General features: G+C 37.2%; 1 protein-coding gene across 5 annotated transcripts in view; it reads right to left on the bottom strand.

Annotated features, from left to right (window-relative positions):
• LNPK (lunapark, ER junction formation factor) overlaps window positions 1–15,908 on the bottom strand; it is a 60,691-nt gene that overhangs the window by 26,803 nt on the left and 17,980 nt on the right. For all 5 annotated transcript variants that reach the window (XM_063318144.1, XM_063318146.1, XM_063318145.1 and 2 more), the window contains exon 6: window positions 10,666–10,706. In XM_063318144.1, coding sequence (XP_063174214.1) covers window positions 10,666–10,706 — 41 coding nt within the window. The remainder of the gene's footprint in view (window positions 1–10,665; window positions 10,707–15,908) is intronic.

Here is a 15,908-nt window from a genome sequence, read left to right as displayed (position 1 = left end):
CAAGATAGACCTCTTTAGATTTTACATTTCCCTATATTTCTTTGTATTTCCTTTAATGGCACAAATTAAAAGTACGACAAAGTAACATTTGCTAGTGGAATAGACTCTCCTGCTTCTCCCTCCTCCAAAATATCATCTAGAGAACGTGGGGGATCCCCCCAGGATAGGTGGGAGAGCACTAATATGAAGCCAGGGGAGGGGAGAGCAGGGAGAAGCCCCATTGTTCCAGTGGATTTGACCCAGGGAAATCCTAAAACAACTATACACACAGCTACAGACATGCACATTAGTCTGTCTGCACTCCACTGAAACAAAATCTAGCTTCAAAAAGGATTTCTAACCTCTAGTTGTATTCAACAGCTTTATTGCAAGGAAACACCAAATATTGCTAATTGTTTACATATAATGAGGAGAATAATTACATGCACCAACTTCAATAATAGAATGTGCAAAAATCTATCAGCTATCATTATTGGAAGTTATTAGACATGACAAGCAAATGACAGGCAATTCCTTAGATTTATTTCCTCATAGCACTTAATGCTATTAATTTAAAGGAGGTCGTTAGCCAAGTGCTTTACAGAATAAAGTCTCTCTGCCAATTAACTGCTGTCAGCATTGATTTTAGATTATTTATTAGCAGAAGCAATTAGCTTGCTGCAAATGCCATGAAAACTCACTAACTGGGAGAACAGCCATGGAATTTGCTCAAATGACTTTAAAGGCTAAAGCTTCAGCCTTTACAGCTAGATTCAAACTGCCTTTCAAGAAAAAAATAGAACATGTTAAGAATTTAAATAAAAAATTTACAGAGTACTATGCATACTTTAGGGATTGTAATTAAAGCACTTCATTATTACAGCATTTTATTTACAATGCACTCAAGCAGCTTTATAGCTAATACATGGGCTTAATTAAAAAAGTAATCACTAGTAAAATATCATTTTAGCAGTTAATAGCCAGCATCAGAAGAAGTTTAACTATGAATATTTGTGTTCTAAAATTATGACAGATGACTAATATGTACAAGGAATATGAAGCATTTTACAGTGCATTTTGATGGGTCCCCTCTCCTCAGGTTCTTCTCACTGTTAAAATTTATTTCCCCTTTATAAATCCAGTAGTGTTTCTCTCCCACTCATACAGGCTATTATTTCATGTCCTTATTCTGTGCTGGAGCAGAATTACTCTATACAAATACTGATCAAACTATTTCTTTATAGTTCATAGAAGGGCTGGAACCTTACTGATCTTCCTGCAGATTAAAAAAGATGATATACCCTTTTGGCAGGTCTCCCTCTCTCAACTGGCAGTCTCCAGATGTGTTGGCCTAGGATTCCCAAACAGTATGCTTTCAAACAATTCTAGCAACTTCAGTACTTCTGGAAGGCGCTAGACCAGGGAAGACTGCCCTATATTATCCTTACATTTACTATTTAAATGTAAATAGTATGTATAGATTGTACTCCAAAGGAGGAATCAAGGATTTATTTAGCAAGTAATACATGTTGGTAGTAGCTGCTTCAGGAGAAGGAAGTAAAAAATTATCCACATTATTAAGATCAACCAATTTATGGAAGAAAGCTATAGATGCCAGAATTCCCCAAATGATCATTTAAAACCAAAAGTTTGGTTTAAACCCTTCCAGTCTTTAAAGTATCTAAGATTCTGTTAACAAGGCAAATTATCTAGGTAAGATAACTTATTATCTGATTACTCTCTTTTACTAGTTGTTGCTTCAACACATGTTAGCCAGTTAACTCTGACATAATTAGAAACTGAAGAACCAAGTGCAAAATACTAGCATAGAATCTTTCATTTTGAGTTTGGAATTTTGCAAAAAGGGCCTCTTTTGAGCATTGTAAAAATATTTCCAGCATTCTTGACAGCCCATTTTGCACTCAAAAGCAGGGCATTTCATGAAATATCAGGCTCAAAAAGTTTTGAAATGAAAGTTTAGCAAACCTGTTTGCTAGGGTCACAAATCCGTTACATAATAAAGAAAGCTTTAGAATAAGTACTCCAGATTTTTAGGTCTTGAAAATATTTTAAATTAACATGCCCAATTATTTAGGCACCCAAGAAGCCAATTCACCTAACATGCTCCCAAATGTAACTGTGCATAATGGGAATTACCGTACAAACCATCTTGAGTCTGGGAAAGTTGTTTTGATATAACTTGTCAATTTAATGGATACGGATGAGTTGCAGTTAAGTTTGGGAGAAAGATTTTACTTCTTTCTCGTACTTCAGCCGTTTTATCTTTTTTTTCCCCCTTATTAAACCATCCCCTGAGCATCACTTTCTCAATTATTACTAGTAAATGTACTTTTATACTGTTTCTGAATGTTCCAAATCACAGTGATTCTCAATGTATAATTAAAATACAAAATGCAAACAGTAGATTGGAACTATATAAAAATAACATTAATCTGAGAAATACAAAGAAGAATGTAAACAAAAACCATTCAAGTAGCATTTGTTGATTGAAGGCCTGGTGAAGAATTAGATCTAAAAGATATAACCATGTTCCTCACCTCACTAAGCATCTCAAGGTCAGAACAAACTCTAGATTATAATCAACTAACAGATTTATTTACAGTGGGTTGGATCCCAAGTGTCTGTCTACCAATAGAAGTGGTATTTCCATTCACAGAAGGGAATGAGGCTCTCACTCGATAAGTTCTGTCAATTCCACCTGCAACCCTCTGGAACTTATTTTTAAGTTTCTCCTTTCCTCTTCTTTCAATGCAAGTGAAATTATACTGAGTGCAAGTATGGATTTTGTCTTCAGAAAAAATCCAACTTCCTATATGGACACATTTTTAAAAATCTGGCACTATGTTGAGCGTGTATTGCCAAAGATGTAGCTGCCCTTATTAGCTTTGACGGCATCAAACAAATGTGGGGTGGGGGAGAGGTGTTAGCAGAAAAGGGTTCTATGTATACCTCAAGATAAGCACTGGACAGCTATTGCAAACTGGTGGTGCACTGGAACTCTTTGCCAATGGCAGAGTGTAACATTTATTTACAGAAGAGAACATATTGCTCAAGTTAACTAGTATGTGCAAGTGTTTCTTGGAAGTCAAATCCTATACAAGAAAGGTCATACAAAATTCATTGGCTCATATACTGTTATTTTCCTTGACCTTTTAACATAGGTTTTATTCTTATAAGTTACTGAGAATGTTTCCACAAAACATTTTTGCCCTTTCAAAACCCCTTATCAAAGGCTATACTAACTGTTTCCTCTAATCCTCTTAAAAGGCCATACATTCAGAATTCACAAATATAAAGTGACACCTATATTTATCTAACCATCAAATTTCTTAAGATTTCTCAATCAATTTGACAGGTACTATGGAAACAGATAATCTGGGCAGAAGCTTTACTTATCCACTTTTTGCTTCTTCTATTTTTCTGCATACTTCCCCAAATGTATTTTTAGCATGTTTTGAGTATAAGAAGCTGATTGCAATCAGTTTGTTGTCTCCAATTAAAAAATGCATGTGAAAAGATTTGCGCATCCTTGCATAAGGTCTTGAATATCCTCCCCACTGCTCCCCGCTTACTTTTCTAAGTTCAGGAATACTTAACAAGAGAAGAAGATGGGAAAGAAATGTTGCACCAGCCCCAGTACTTGAGTACATGTGGTGGTTGTTGTTTATTCATAATCGCTTCCAACTCTTCATGACTCCATGGATCATCCCACGCCAATGCCAGAGCTTCCTGCCGGTCATTGCCACCCCCAGCTCCCACACATCTGTCACCTCTAGAATATCATCTAACCATCTTGCCCTTGGTTGGCCCCTCTTCCTTTTGCCCTCCACTCTCATCAGCATCTCCTCCAGGGTATCCTGTCCTCTCATTATGTGGCCAAAGTATTTCAGTTTTGCCTTTAATATCATTCCCTCAAGTGAGCAGTCTGGCTTTATTTCCTGGAGGATGGACTGGTTTGATCTTCTTGCAGTCCAAGGCACTCTCAGAATTTTCCTCCAACACCACAGTTCAAAAGCATCGATCTTCCTTCGCTCATCCTTCCTTATGGTCCAGCTCTCACAGCCATATGTTACTCCAGGGAACACCATTGCTTTAACTATGCGGACCTTTGTTGTCAGTGTGATGTCTCTGCTCTTAACTATGTTACCGAGATTTGTCATTGATCTCCTCTGAAGAATTAAACATCTTCTGATTTCCTGGCTGCAGTCAGCATCTGCAGTAATCTTTGCACCTAGAAATACAAAGTCTGTCATTGCCTCTACATTTTCTCCCTCTATTTGCCAGTTATCAATCAAGCTGGTTGCAATAATCTTGGTTTTTTTGAGGTTTAACTGCAACCCAGCTTTTGCACTTTCTTCTTTCACCTTCGTCATGAGGCTCTTCAGTTCCTCCTCACTTTCAGCCATCAAAGTGGTGTCATCTGCATATCTGAGATTGTTAATGTTTCTTCCAGTGATTTTAACTCCAGCCTTGGATTCATCCAGCCCAGCATGTCACATGATGTGTTCCGCATACAAGTCGAATAGGTGGGGTGAAAGTATACATCCCTGCTGCACTCCTTTCCCAATCTTAAACCAGTCCGTTGTTCCGTGGTCTGTTCTTACTGTTGCCATTTGGTCATTATAGATTCCTCAGGAGGCAGACAAGATGACTTGGTCTCCCCATACCACTAAGAACTTGCCACAATTTGTTATGGTCCACACAGTCAAAGGCTTTAGAATAGTCAGTAAAACAGAAATAGATGTTTTTCTGAAACTCCCTGGCTTTTTCCATTATCCAGCGGATATTGGCAATTTGATCCCTAGTTCCTCTGCCTTTTCTAAACCCAGCTTGTACATCTGGCAATTCTCGCTCCATGAATTGCTGGAGTCTACCTTGCAGGATCTTGAGCATTACCTTACTGACATGTGAAATGAGTGCCACTGTTCAATAGTTTGAGCATTCTTTAGTGTTTCCCTTTTTTGGTATGGGGATATAAGTTGATTTTTTCCAATCTGATGGCCATTCTTGTGTTTTCCAAATTTGCCGGCACATGGCATGCATTACCTTGACAGCGTCATCTTGCAAGATTTTAAACAGTTCAGCTGGGATACCATCATCTCCTGCTGCCTTGTTATTAGCAATGCTTCTTGAGACCTATTCAACCTCACTCTTCAGGATGTCTGGCTCTAACTCAGTGACCACGCCATCAAAGCTATCCCTGATATTATTATCCTTCCTATACAGATCTTCCATATATTCTTGCCACCTTTTCTTGATCCCTTCTTCTTCTGTTAGGTCCTTGCCATCTTTGTTTTTGATCATACCCATTTTGGCCTGGAATTTACCTCCTATGTTTCTAATTTTCTGGAAGAGGTCTCTTGTCCTTCCTATTCTATTGTCTTCTTCCACTTCCGCACATTGCTTGTTTAAACATAATTCCTTATCTCTTCTGGCTAGCCTCTGGAATTTTGCATTTAATTGGGCATACCTCCCCCTATCACTGTTGCCTTTTGCTTCTTTCTTGGGCTACTTCTAGTGTCTCGGCAGACAGCCATTTTGCCTTCTTGGTTTTTTCTTTCTTTGGGATGCATTTTGTTGCCGCCTCCTGAACAATGTTGCAAACTTCTGTCCAGAGTTCTTCCGGGACACTATCTACTAAATCTACTCCCTTAAATCTATTCTTCACCTCCACTGCATATTCCTTAGGAATATTAGTGAGCTCTATCTAACTGATCTGTGGATCTTCCCTAATCTCTTTAGTCTGATCCTAAATTGTGCAATAAGAAGTTTGTGATCTGAACTACAGTCAGCTCCAGGTCTTGTTTTTACCGACTATACAGATGTCCGCCACCTTTGGCTGCAAAGGATGTAGTCAATCTGATTTCAGTGTTGTCCATCTGGTGAAGTCCATGTATGTATGTATGTATGTATGTATTTAGACATAGTGGATTGTGCAGTATGGCTGTCTGGCTGCTGCAGCCTAGAAGAATATTTATCTGTTGTCTTACTGGCCCAGCCATATATTTAAAATAATAAATTTTCCTTCTTCACATCTTCTGAAAACTGAATACATTATATTATGTATGTATGTATGTATGTATTCTGAGTACATGTGGTACATTTATTTAATAGCACAATACAGGAAATCTTCAAAATCTATAAACAATTCAAAATAAGTAAAGAATTTCTTGGTCTTCTACTATCTCTAAGTTACTAGTACTACACTAAGCTGTTTGCTAGAATAGAATTCAATACACCTTGATAGCAATTTCCAAGAACAGGCAAAATATGACATTCTTCATAGCCAACAACACAAGGAACAACGGCCCAAAGAATCATCACAAACTGAAACTTAATACTAATCTGTATTAACATGACCATACTAGCAGATGTGTTTGTAGTAATTTCTTGAAACTAAACTTACAATTACACAGATTCTACACTGCAGTTTCTTTTAAGTTTTCTTGCAAATCTAGACTTACAAAATTCATTTTTATTAAAATGCTACTAGAGGTTTTTTTTAAGCTGCTGCTTCTAAGTTTTCAGAAGTGAAGAAGGAAAATTTATTATTTTAAATATATGGCTGGGCCAATAAGACAACAGATGAATATTCTTCTAGGCTGCAGCAGCTGGACAGCCATATTGCACAATCCACTATGTCTAAAATTCCCTCACGTAAACCGCTGGGAGAGATGAAAGACTTCTGTACCAAACCCAGCAAAGTCAAACAGTAGAGTTAAGGAGTGAGCAAGCAAAAAGAAAAAGAGAGAGAAAAACTGAATAAAAGGGAGAGAATTAAGAAATTGGGAGAGTGGAATTTCGACAACAGGAAGGCAAGAGGAAAGCAAAACAAGCTTCCAATAAATCCACATACCAGTTCAGTGATGGCATGTGCCCTCATGAGAGCCCTTTTTTTAGTTTTACAAGTCTTCCTCTGAGTAAGGAGAGGTGACAAAGGAATTTTGTTTCCTGCTTCTGGGCTTTGGCATCTACATATGCAGCATGACAGACTCACTGCTTCTCCTGCTCCTACATAGAAGACATAAAACCTACAGATTTATTTATAAAATTTAGGGGCTGGCCAACTCCTAACAACTCTATTTGGGCCTATGGCCCAAACACAAACATATAAACATCCCTTCCCCCCCACCCCAATCCAACAGGTGTTTAACCTGCCCCCTGCCCCAAGGCCTGGGAGAAAAGCCAGGTCTTTAATAGCTTCCTGAACATCATCAGGGTGGGAGCCATCCAAATCGGGGATATAATTCCAGAGGGCTGGCTCCATGGCAGGGAAGCACACTTCCTGGACTCCAATAGATAACATTGCTTAATTGATGGGACCTGAAGCTGTGGACAACGAAGAGTAGGTTAACTGGAAAAGTAACACATAATAGCCAGATATGACTTCTGGTGGAGGCATGGCGTGCTAAACACATCTCTGTCGAAAGTAGAGACAATAATCGGAGAACCGGTGAGTAGACTGCTCCTTGTGAGGAGACCACAGGACAGCAGTCCCCCATGGGTTTGAGTGCCAGGAGGCAAAGGGATCAATCATCAAGCTTACAAGCATGGCAGAGTCTTTTAAAGGACACTAAGTTCACTAACCTCGCTTCTAATCACTTTAGGAAATTGCCTATTTAACTATCTTAAGGCTATTAAAGACCTTCAGAATGACAAGTTTGAAAAGCCACTTGGTGAGTCCATTTCTGAACAAAAGAAAAATTAACTATAAGTTTAAGAACTTAAAGAATCTGAAATAAATGGCAAAAAGCTAAATAAGATTTTGAACCAAGAAAGTTATAAACAAATTAAGGGTCAAGACAAATTTGGAATATTGAAACTTTTACTATTAGATTTTGGAACTAGGTATATAAAATAAACAGCTTTTCATGGGAACCAGAATTATTTTGTCTACTGTAAGTCATAACAGAGATTAAAAACTTTATGATTTAAATTAGACACTGGAAGGGACTAAAGATTCCAAACAAAAAGAAAAAAACCCTGCCTTTGGATTTGATTCAGATTGGGATTTACAAAATGACACAAAACACTATAACATCTGAAATATTACAGATGATCTTCGAAGAATGGGGCCAGAAATTAGTAGCTACACTATCAACAATATCAGTAACGATGTCTGTTTCTATGGATAGAGTATTTTTAAAGGATGTTAATGAAGGAATGATAGATGTGAAACAAATTTTGCTTGATGCAGAAACAGTGGAATCAGAAATACTGGATAAAAAAAGAAGTGTGGATTACAAGATAGAGAAGGTATTTAAAGTAGAAATATAAGTGGCAGGCAAAGAGAATGATGACCAGATAAGGACTCTTTATTGGATATACAAAAGAAGCTGACTGAAGTTTTAAAAATTAAAGAGTAAATGCAAATGATAAACCAAGAGAATGATCTGGATGTCTTTTCATTGGATTTACAAAAGAAGCTTGTTAAAGCCTTGAAGAAGCCTATGAGATGGGACAAAGAAGAATTGAAGAGAGATCAAATCCTGCGACAATATTTGAATGAACTAAAGATTAAGATTTTCAGAGGTAAAGGGAAGGAATATAAAGTTGGTTTATTTGATCAAGGTTACAATAAGACATGTTTTTATGAAATTCTGGCAAACCCTTCATGACTTTTTGCTGACACCAGGATTGAAAAGTTAGTGTCTTATGAATTTGCTTATAAGGGATGGGTTATGGGAAGAAGAGGTACCTGTCTGTAACCTTATAGGGGGGTGAAGAGCTACCAAACTTATTTATACTTGTTGTGATGAACGTTGGAAGTCATATATCTATTTTTTTTCCTTTATTTCACTCTTTCCCTTTTCTTTTTTTACTTTTTCTTTTTTGCACTTTTTACTTTCCTTTCTCTCTCTGAGTTTAATTTGTATTGGTTTTTATTACTGTAATTAAAATCTTTAATAAAAATTATATATAATTAAAAAAAGAAGAGTAATGAATAACAAATTATCAGCCAAAACGTGGCAAAGCACAGGAGAACAGCAGAACATAGAGGAGACTGTGAAATCAGAGATGACACAGAGTGCTTATGTTGCTGGGCACAGAGAGGAAAGAGGATATAAAAACAGAAAGAACACAACAAACTGTAAGTGAAGAAAATCATTCTGGTTACTATTAAAGATACTAATTATTAATTCATTCGTGATTTGAGTTTTACACCTGCTAATTAAAAGATATGCATCTGGCAATGTCAAGTGAGGAGTTCAGCAAGAATGTGTTACTGGGTACTATATTCGCTCTTCAAGCTGACACCAATGCCACACATTTATTTAAAAGTATTTAGAGGTTTGCCCTGAACCACCTACATGAATCTCTGGGAGGACAGGAAAGGATCAGGGCTCGCCTCACAACCACCAGGTAATACCAAAAGGAAGTAAGCATCTAAATTCAGCTCTTCCTTTCTGTCCAAATAAAGCAGCTAATTAGTTCCAAGCAACTACAGATATCCAGACACCTGGCCACAACCTTGAGCCTACCAGCTAGAAAGAATCCAAAACAACAGGTTAAGTGCCTGCTATTGCTATATCCTCCCACTGTACCTCAACACTGGAGTCCAAATAAAGGTGGAGTTAAGGCTGCTCCAAGTTACTTTATCCACAAGGAATGCTACAGACTGCTCATACCAATTCATTATCTGCTCTGGCACTCCTTTTCTGACATCCTGATGGAATAGGTGCCTCAGTATGAAAAAGCAATGCAAACCTACTTCATGCAGAAACAGTGAAGGCAGTGAAGTAAGCATTCTTTACCGCATCCACACTATGGGATATCGCTCCAAATGTGCTTTATTCCATGCTCAATCTAATTCACTCTGAAATTCCCACTATTTACACTCAAGCTGTTATCCCTTCTGGTTCATTGTACTTAATCCCCTATTAAACTAAGGAAGCTAATGGAGCAACTGGCTAGACAGTTACCATTCTCCCTATCCACCAAATCTACTCTACTGTACATGAAAGGTAGAGCTGGAAGAGATGAACTCCCTATCCTTTCCCTCTGCCAGGCCCATGACAGATCAGGCTGGCATTTTTTGTTGAATACGTTAGAAAAATGCTGATAGATTTCTATAACATATTATTAATTTCAATAAACATTAAAGAATAAAGAACAAAGAGATCCGGATCAAGACTTTATGCTCACAGAAATATGTGACAATTGACTTCTCATTGACACAACCTTGAATGGAGATATTTATTTTATTATTCAAATTTCTATTACCACCCATCTCCCCACAAAGAGGGGGACTCTGGGCGGTTTACAATAAAATTATCCTTTAAAAACCTCAGCACATAAAATTACAAAAGCACATCAGATATGCCAGAACATACACAAATAATCTGGATAATGAAATCATATTAAAAGTATATTGACTGTAATAAATACTGTATAACCACAAGTCCATAAATTTGGGGGGATTTTCTTCTCCTCTATACCACTACTCCAATCCTGTTGTTGAAGGCCCTTCAAAAGATATTGTGGATGAGAAGAAATTTTTCTCCCTCCATATACAATTGACAATAACAGCTCAATCAGCTAAACATCTTAACAGCATTTCACATATCCTTTAAGAATATCTTATTGAAACTAAGTGAATGCTACAGTTAAATTGGTAAAACATGCAGATAAGATTTCAAGGAATATACTTATACATAGACTTACTATTTTTTTCTTCTGGGATTTTAAATCTTCTAAGGCTTCATCTAGGAAATAATATTTACAATAATATTTTAATATTAATGCGACAAGCATATCCACAATAAATAAATTATTGGATACAAAATGTATTTTCTTCACACACTGACCAGGTTAAAGTTCTACTGGAGTATTTACCCATTCCCTTCTGGCTAACTGATGGGCCATTGTAATAAGACACATCATTGTTCATAATCAGCAGCTTACCAATTTTGCTGCAACTGAATATGGTGACTTATGAAGTCTTTTAAGTTTTTATGCAATACTTTATCAGGCAAATTATTATTAAAACTAGCATTGCTTTGACCTGTCATAACAGCTTCATAACTAAGGCAAGAAGTTAAAATTAATATGGAGCTACTATGACAGAAACATTACTTACTGGGAAAAGTGTATTAGCTCAAGTTTAAATAAAAATATAATTTTAAAGTGTTAAAAATCAGTCCCAGGATTAAGCAGATGCTCAGTTCTGCACTAAGGCTTCAAGGTTAGTAAACCCATTTTGTTTAAGAAATAAATATTAGTCAGGAATTACAATGGAAGAGAAGCAACATTGTAACAGGTTGTATAATAATGCTGTAATATTTTTATCACCTCCTGGGAAAAAAGAAAAATCTAACTTTAAACATATAAAGTATATTTGTGAAGTCACTGCAACTCAAGTGTTGAACTCAGAGCAACTGAAGAAATTACTGAAGTAGTAATAACAGAGTTCTGGTACTAAAGCCCGAGAACATCAGTGGGGCCACATAAAAGCCAATATCAAGATATATACAACTGAACTGAGAGGCTTACTAAGGTTTATGCCAAGAGCACCCACATAACTCCAAATTCTGGAATAAACAGCTGTTACAATCTATTCAACTGTACTAGACTGGTATGAAACAGAGAGCACTAATCTAACTTAATTATTACATGTTACATGAAACTGGAAAAGTAGTTTCACATCAGCAGTTAGACAAGAAGTTCATGAAATGGGATTGAATAAACCATGAGCTCATAAAAGTACTGCAAAAAGATATATATTCCTCTACATACTGTTTTGAGCTCTTTCAAGAGGGCTGTTCTAAAAATGAACAAGGACTTTTATTATCATTATCTTCTTAACAATTTTTACAAATACAGACAACTCCCCTTTTTTCAAAACCACAACAGATTTTAGTTATAAAGCACCAGGCTTAGGAACACATCATAAGAATTAACTTAAATAACAGGTTGAACTCCATTCAGGTTAAACTCCTTCCTTTAATAAGATAACTCCTTGCCTACAATGTCTTAAAATGTATTTGCCTCCAGAAAACTTAGCCAACAATAAGTCCACTCTCTTTAAATGTGCAAGGAAGAATGCATGCACCAACTTGAAACCAATGCCTCAAATTCATTTCTCAGTGGAAACAATTTCAAACGTATGCTTAAAAGCACATTTTTGGTGCTATGGTAAAATTCCAGCTTTGGAGTATATTGTTTACATTCCTTATCCTCACCCAGTTCAGCTGAAGAGGTGTTGCATAAATTGTTTAATTTGTACATCAACTGGCAGTTCTTAAGCATCACCTGTACTAGATCTAAACATCTCAAAAATGTATCCTCCCAAGAAAACAAAAGATTCAAAAGATCTTCCTTAGAAAACTGAATCATGTTCAAGAGTAACATATATTTGTATATTTGTATCACAACATATTTGTGCCTTCAAGTCCTGGCAACTGCCTGGACTAGTCCCTGCAGTTGTCTTGGCAAGATTTCAGAAGTGGTGTGCCCTTGCCTCCTTCCTAGGGCTGAGAGAGAGAGAGAGACTGGCCCAAAGTCACCCAGCTGGCTTTGTGCCTCAGGCGGGACTAGGACTCAGGGTCTCCCGCTTTCTAGCCTCATGCCTTAACCACACCACCACACTGGCTCTCTCACCTATATAATGCCACACTATAAAATGCTGTCTTCAACAGGTCTCCCAAAGCAATCGTGCTAATAGATCTTAGGGTATGTCCAAATGATTTGTGTAGCCTAAGAGCCACTAAAATAAAGTCAGACTGTACTATAAAGAATTCATTTGCATGTGTTTTAAGAATAACAGGTCTTTAAGTAAAAGAAAATCACTTTAAGTAACATTTAAGTATCTAGTACTTGATATCAACTTGCTGTAAAGTTTTCAGTGTATTTTAAAGTAGAAGTACCTGTTGGCATCAGCCTGTGGGGCAGATGCAGTTCTTAAACCCTCGTGCCCTAAGAGGAATTACTGTATGTGCATTTAACGCTTATTATATGTTAAACTGGTTGGGGATCAGAAACCACCCCCAATTAAAAAATATACTAGGAAAAATCACTCTGGCCATTTATACGATGTCATGACATCACTGTCCTGCCCCCTGAGGCCAGCCTGTAGCAATAATAGTAAGTAACAGTACAAATAATAATAGTAAAAATGGCTGTGTAGCACATAAAAGTTAATATTCAAAAAAATATTCACACAGCAGCTGCTTTTCCTGTGGATCCTGAGAAAAGGCAAGCTTGAGATGTTGCAGATATGTGCTACATATGTGCTGCTGCTTGCTCTGAAGCATTTTTTGACAATCAGATCTGAAGGGCTAGTAAAATAAAGTACAGCCACTTCTGTGTTTGAAGTTTACATGATGGCTTGTCAGGAGGTTAGTCCCCTCACACCGTCTTAGCTCTGATCAATCCTCTTTTTTCTCCCCAGTCTGCTAATTGCAGACAAAAAGAAATAATAAGTGTTGTTAACTTCAAGGAGACAGATTTTTCTGACGTTAAGTCTTATAATTTGCTGCTTTGATACAGAGCTTATTTTGTCTCACATTGAACACTGAGAGCAAACTCAAATTTTGCAAATCACTTTCAGCCTTTACTTAAAATCTTCAGTTTTGTTTCCAATTCAAGGAGACAATTATATGAGAATATATACAAATAAACATCAGAAAATGAAAATGGAAATGGTTGTACTGTTCATGAATTACTGTGCTCTTCCAGTGACTGCACTGTATGGTTTTAATTGTTTTTAATGTTTTGTATTATTTGTCCATATGGATATTTTATTCTGTGATTTTTGGTATTGTTTATGCTTAATTGTAAGCTGCCCAGAGTCACAAATGTGAAATGGGCGACTATATAAATTGAATGAATCAATCAATAAAATAAGTGCCATTCCCATTGATTTATTAAGATAAAGATATATAGAGCTAGAGGTAATGTGTGTTTGTATGTGTGCAAGTGTACTTGTTTACTTATTAGGGAAAAAAAATCGAGACAGATTCCTTTAGCTAACAGAAGAAAGGTAACAATTTCTCCCTTTTCTACCTAGATGCCTTTTCTCTCAAAGCCACCACCCATACTGTTATGGAGTAACCTTCCCAGCATGAAACCTTGTAGATGTATAAGACTACAGCTCCCTGCAGATTTTGGCTATTAAAGAAGATTGTTTCACATCAATCTAGAATGTTTACAAATTATTATGAAAATTAAAACAACTTGCATATAGAAGAAATAGATACTAGAGACTGTTAAGCAGTCTTTTGAAAAGGTGGAGGAGAGAGATTATTCTTGATGCCTGCTGGATAACTGACAAAGCCAAAGAATACTCAAAAAAGAGTCAACATATGCTTCATTGATTATAGAAAGGCCTTTGAGTGTGTCAGTCATGTCAAGCTGTGGAATGTGCTTAGAAAAATGGGAATCCTAGAACATCTCACTGTCTTCATGCAAAGATCTAACACAGGTCAGGAAGCCATAGTATAGAACATGACAACACGAAGTGGCTCCAGGTTGGCAAAGGAGTGAGACAAGGCTTTATATTCTCCCCTCATCTATTCAGTCTACATGCAGAATATGCACTGAGGGAAGTTCAATTGGAAAAAGATAACCATGGTTTTAAAACTGGAGGAGAAACATCAATAACCTCTACTCTGCTGCTGACACTACTCTCATAGCCAAAAATGCAAAGAATCTGCAAGCTCTAGTATGAAAGTCAAGGAGTACAGTGAAAAATTGGAGTAAGGTTAAATACAAAGAAGACCAAACTCATGACAACAGGTACAATAACTAGCTTTAGAACTGACAATGAAGACACTGAAATGGTGGATAGCTCCTGCCTTTGAGGATCAACTATCAACAGTAAAGGAACCAGCAGTCAAGAAATATGCCACAGACTAGCACTTGGTACAGTAGCCATGAAAGCCTTGGAAACGATATTCAGGTGCCAGAATGTGTCGATACCTACAAAATCAGAACTGTACAGTGAATGGTTTTCCTTGTGACACTCTATGGAAGTGAAAGTTGGACTTTGAAGAAGCATGACTGAAAGAATATTGAGCTTTTTGATGTTGGAGAAGAATCCAACACTAAAGAAAACAAACAAATGGATCACTGAACAAATCAACCCAGAGTTTTCATTTGTGGGACAAATAACCAAGTTCAGATTATCATACTGGACATATTACGCAAAGACCACACTCTCTGCAGAAGTCTATAATGCTGGGAAAGGTGAAAGGAAAGACAAAAGGATATCCATCAGCAAGGTGGGTGGACTCAATTACAGTAGCAATTGGTGCACTGTTGGAAAATGTAGAGGACCAGGTTGAGGACAGATCCTCCTAGAGGATCACTAAAAAGTGACACCAACTTGATGGCACAAAATCAATCTCTCTCTCTCTCTCTCTCTTTCACACACACACACACACACACACACTTGTCCAGCTTTGGCTGATATGCCCTATCAAGACCTATCATACTTTGATCATCATCACTTGGATTATATAAAATGCTCTATATGGAACAGCCTTTGGAGATGACTCAGAAGATACAACTGGCCCAAAATACAGCAGGTTGATTGTTGACAGAATAATCTTGTCATTATAATACAAGTAGTCCTTGACAATTGGGACCAGAATTTCCATCCTAAGTCATTGCAGTCATAAGCCGAGTCACCACGTGACCAGACCCAATTTTATGATCATTTTAACGATGTCCATTAAATGAATCACCACAGTCATTAAGTGAATCACAGGTCATTAAACGAATCCAGTTCCCCTAATGACATTTTTTGCCAGAAACCGGCAAAAAATGTCACAAATCGTGATCACGTGACTGCAGGATACTGCAACCAATCGTAAATGTGAGCCAGTTGCCAAGCCCCAAATTGCAATCATGTGACCACAGGGGTGGTGCGACAGTTGTAGTGCCAGTACAGGTCATAAAGCACTTTT

This window comes from Candoia aspera, chromosome 1, assembly GCF_035149785.1.
Source record: "Candoia aspera isolate rCanAsp1 chromosome 1, rCanAsp1.hap2, whole genome shotgun sequence".
NCBI classification, from domain to species: Eukaryota; Metazoa; Chordata; class Lepidosauria; order Squamata; family Boidae; genus Candoia; species Candoia aspera.
This window is presented reverse-complemented; position numbering and strand designations above follow the sequence as displayed.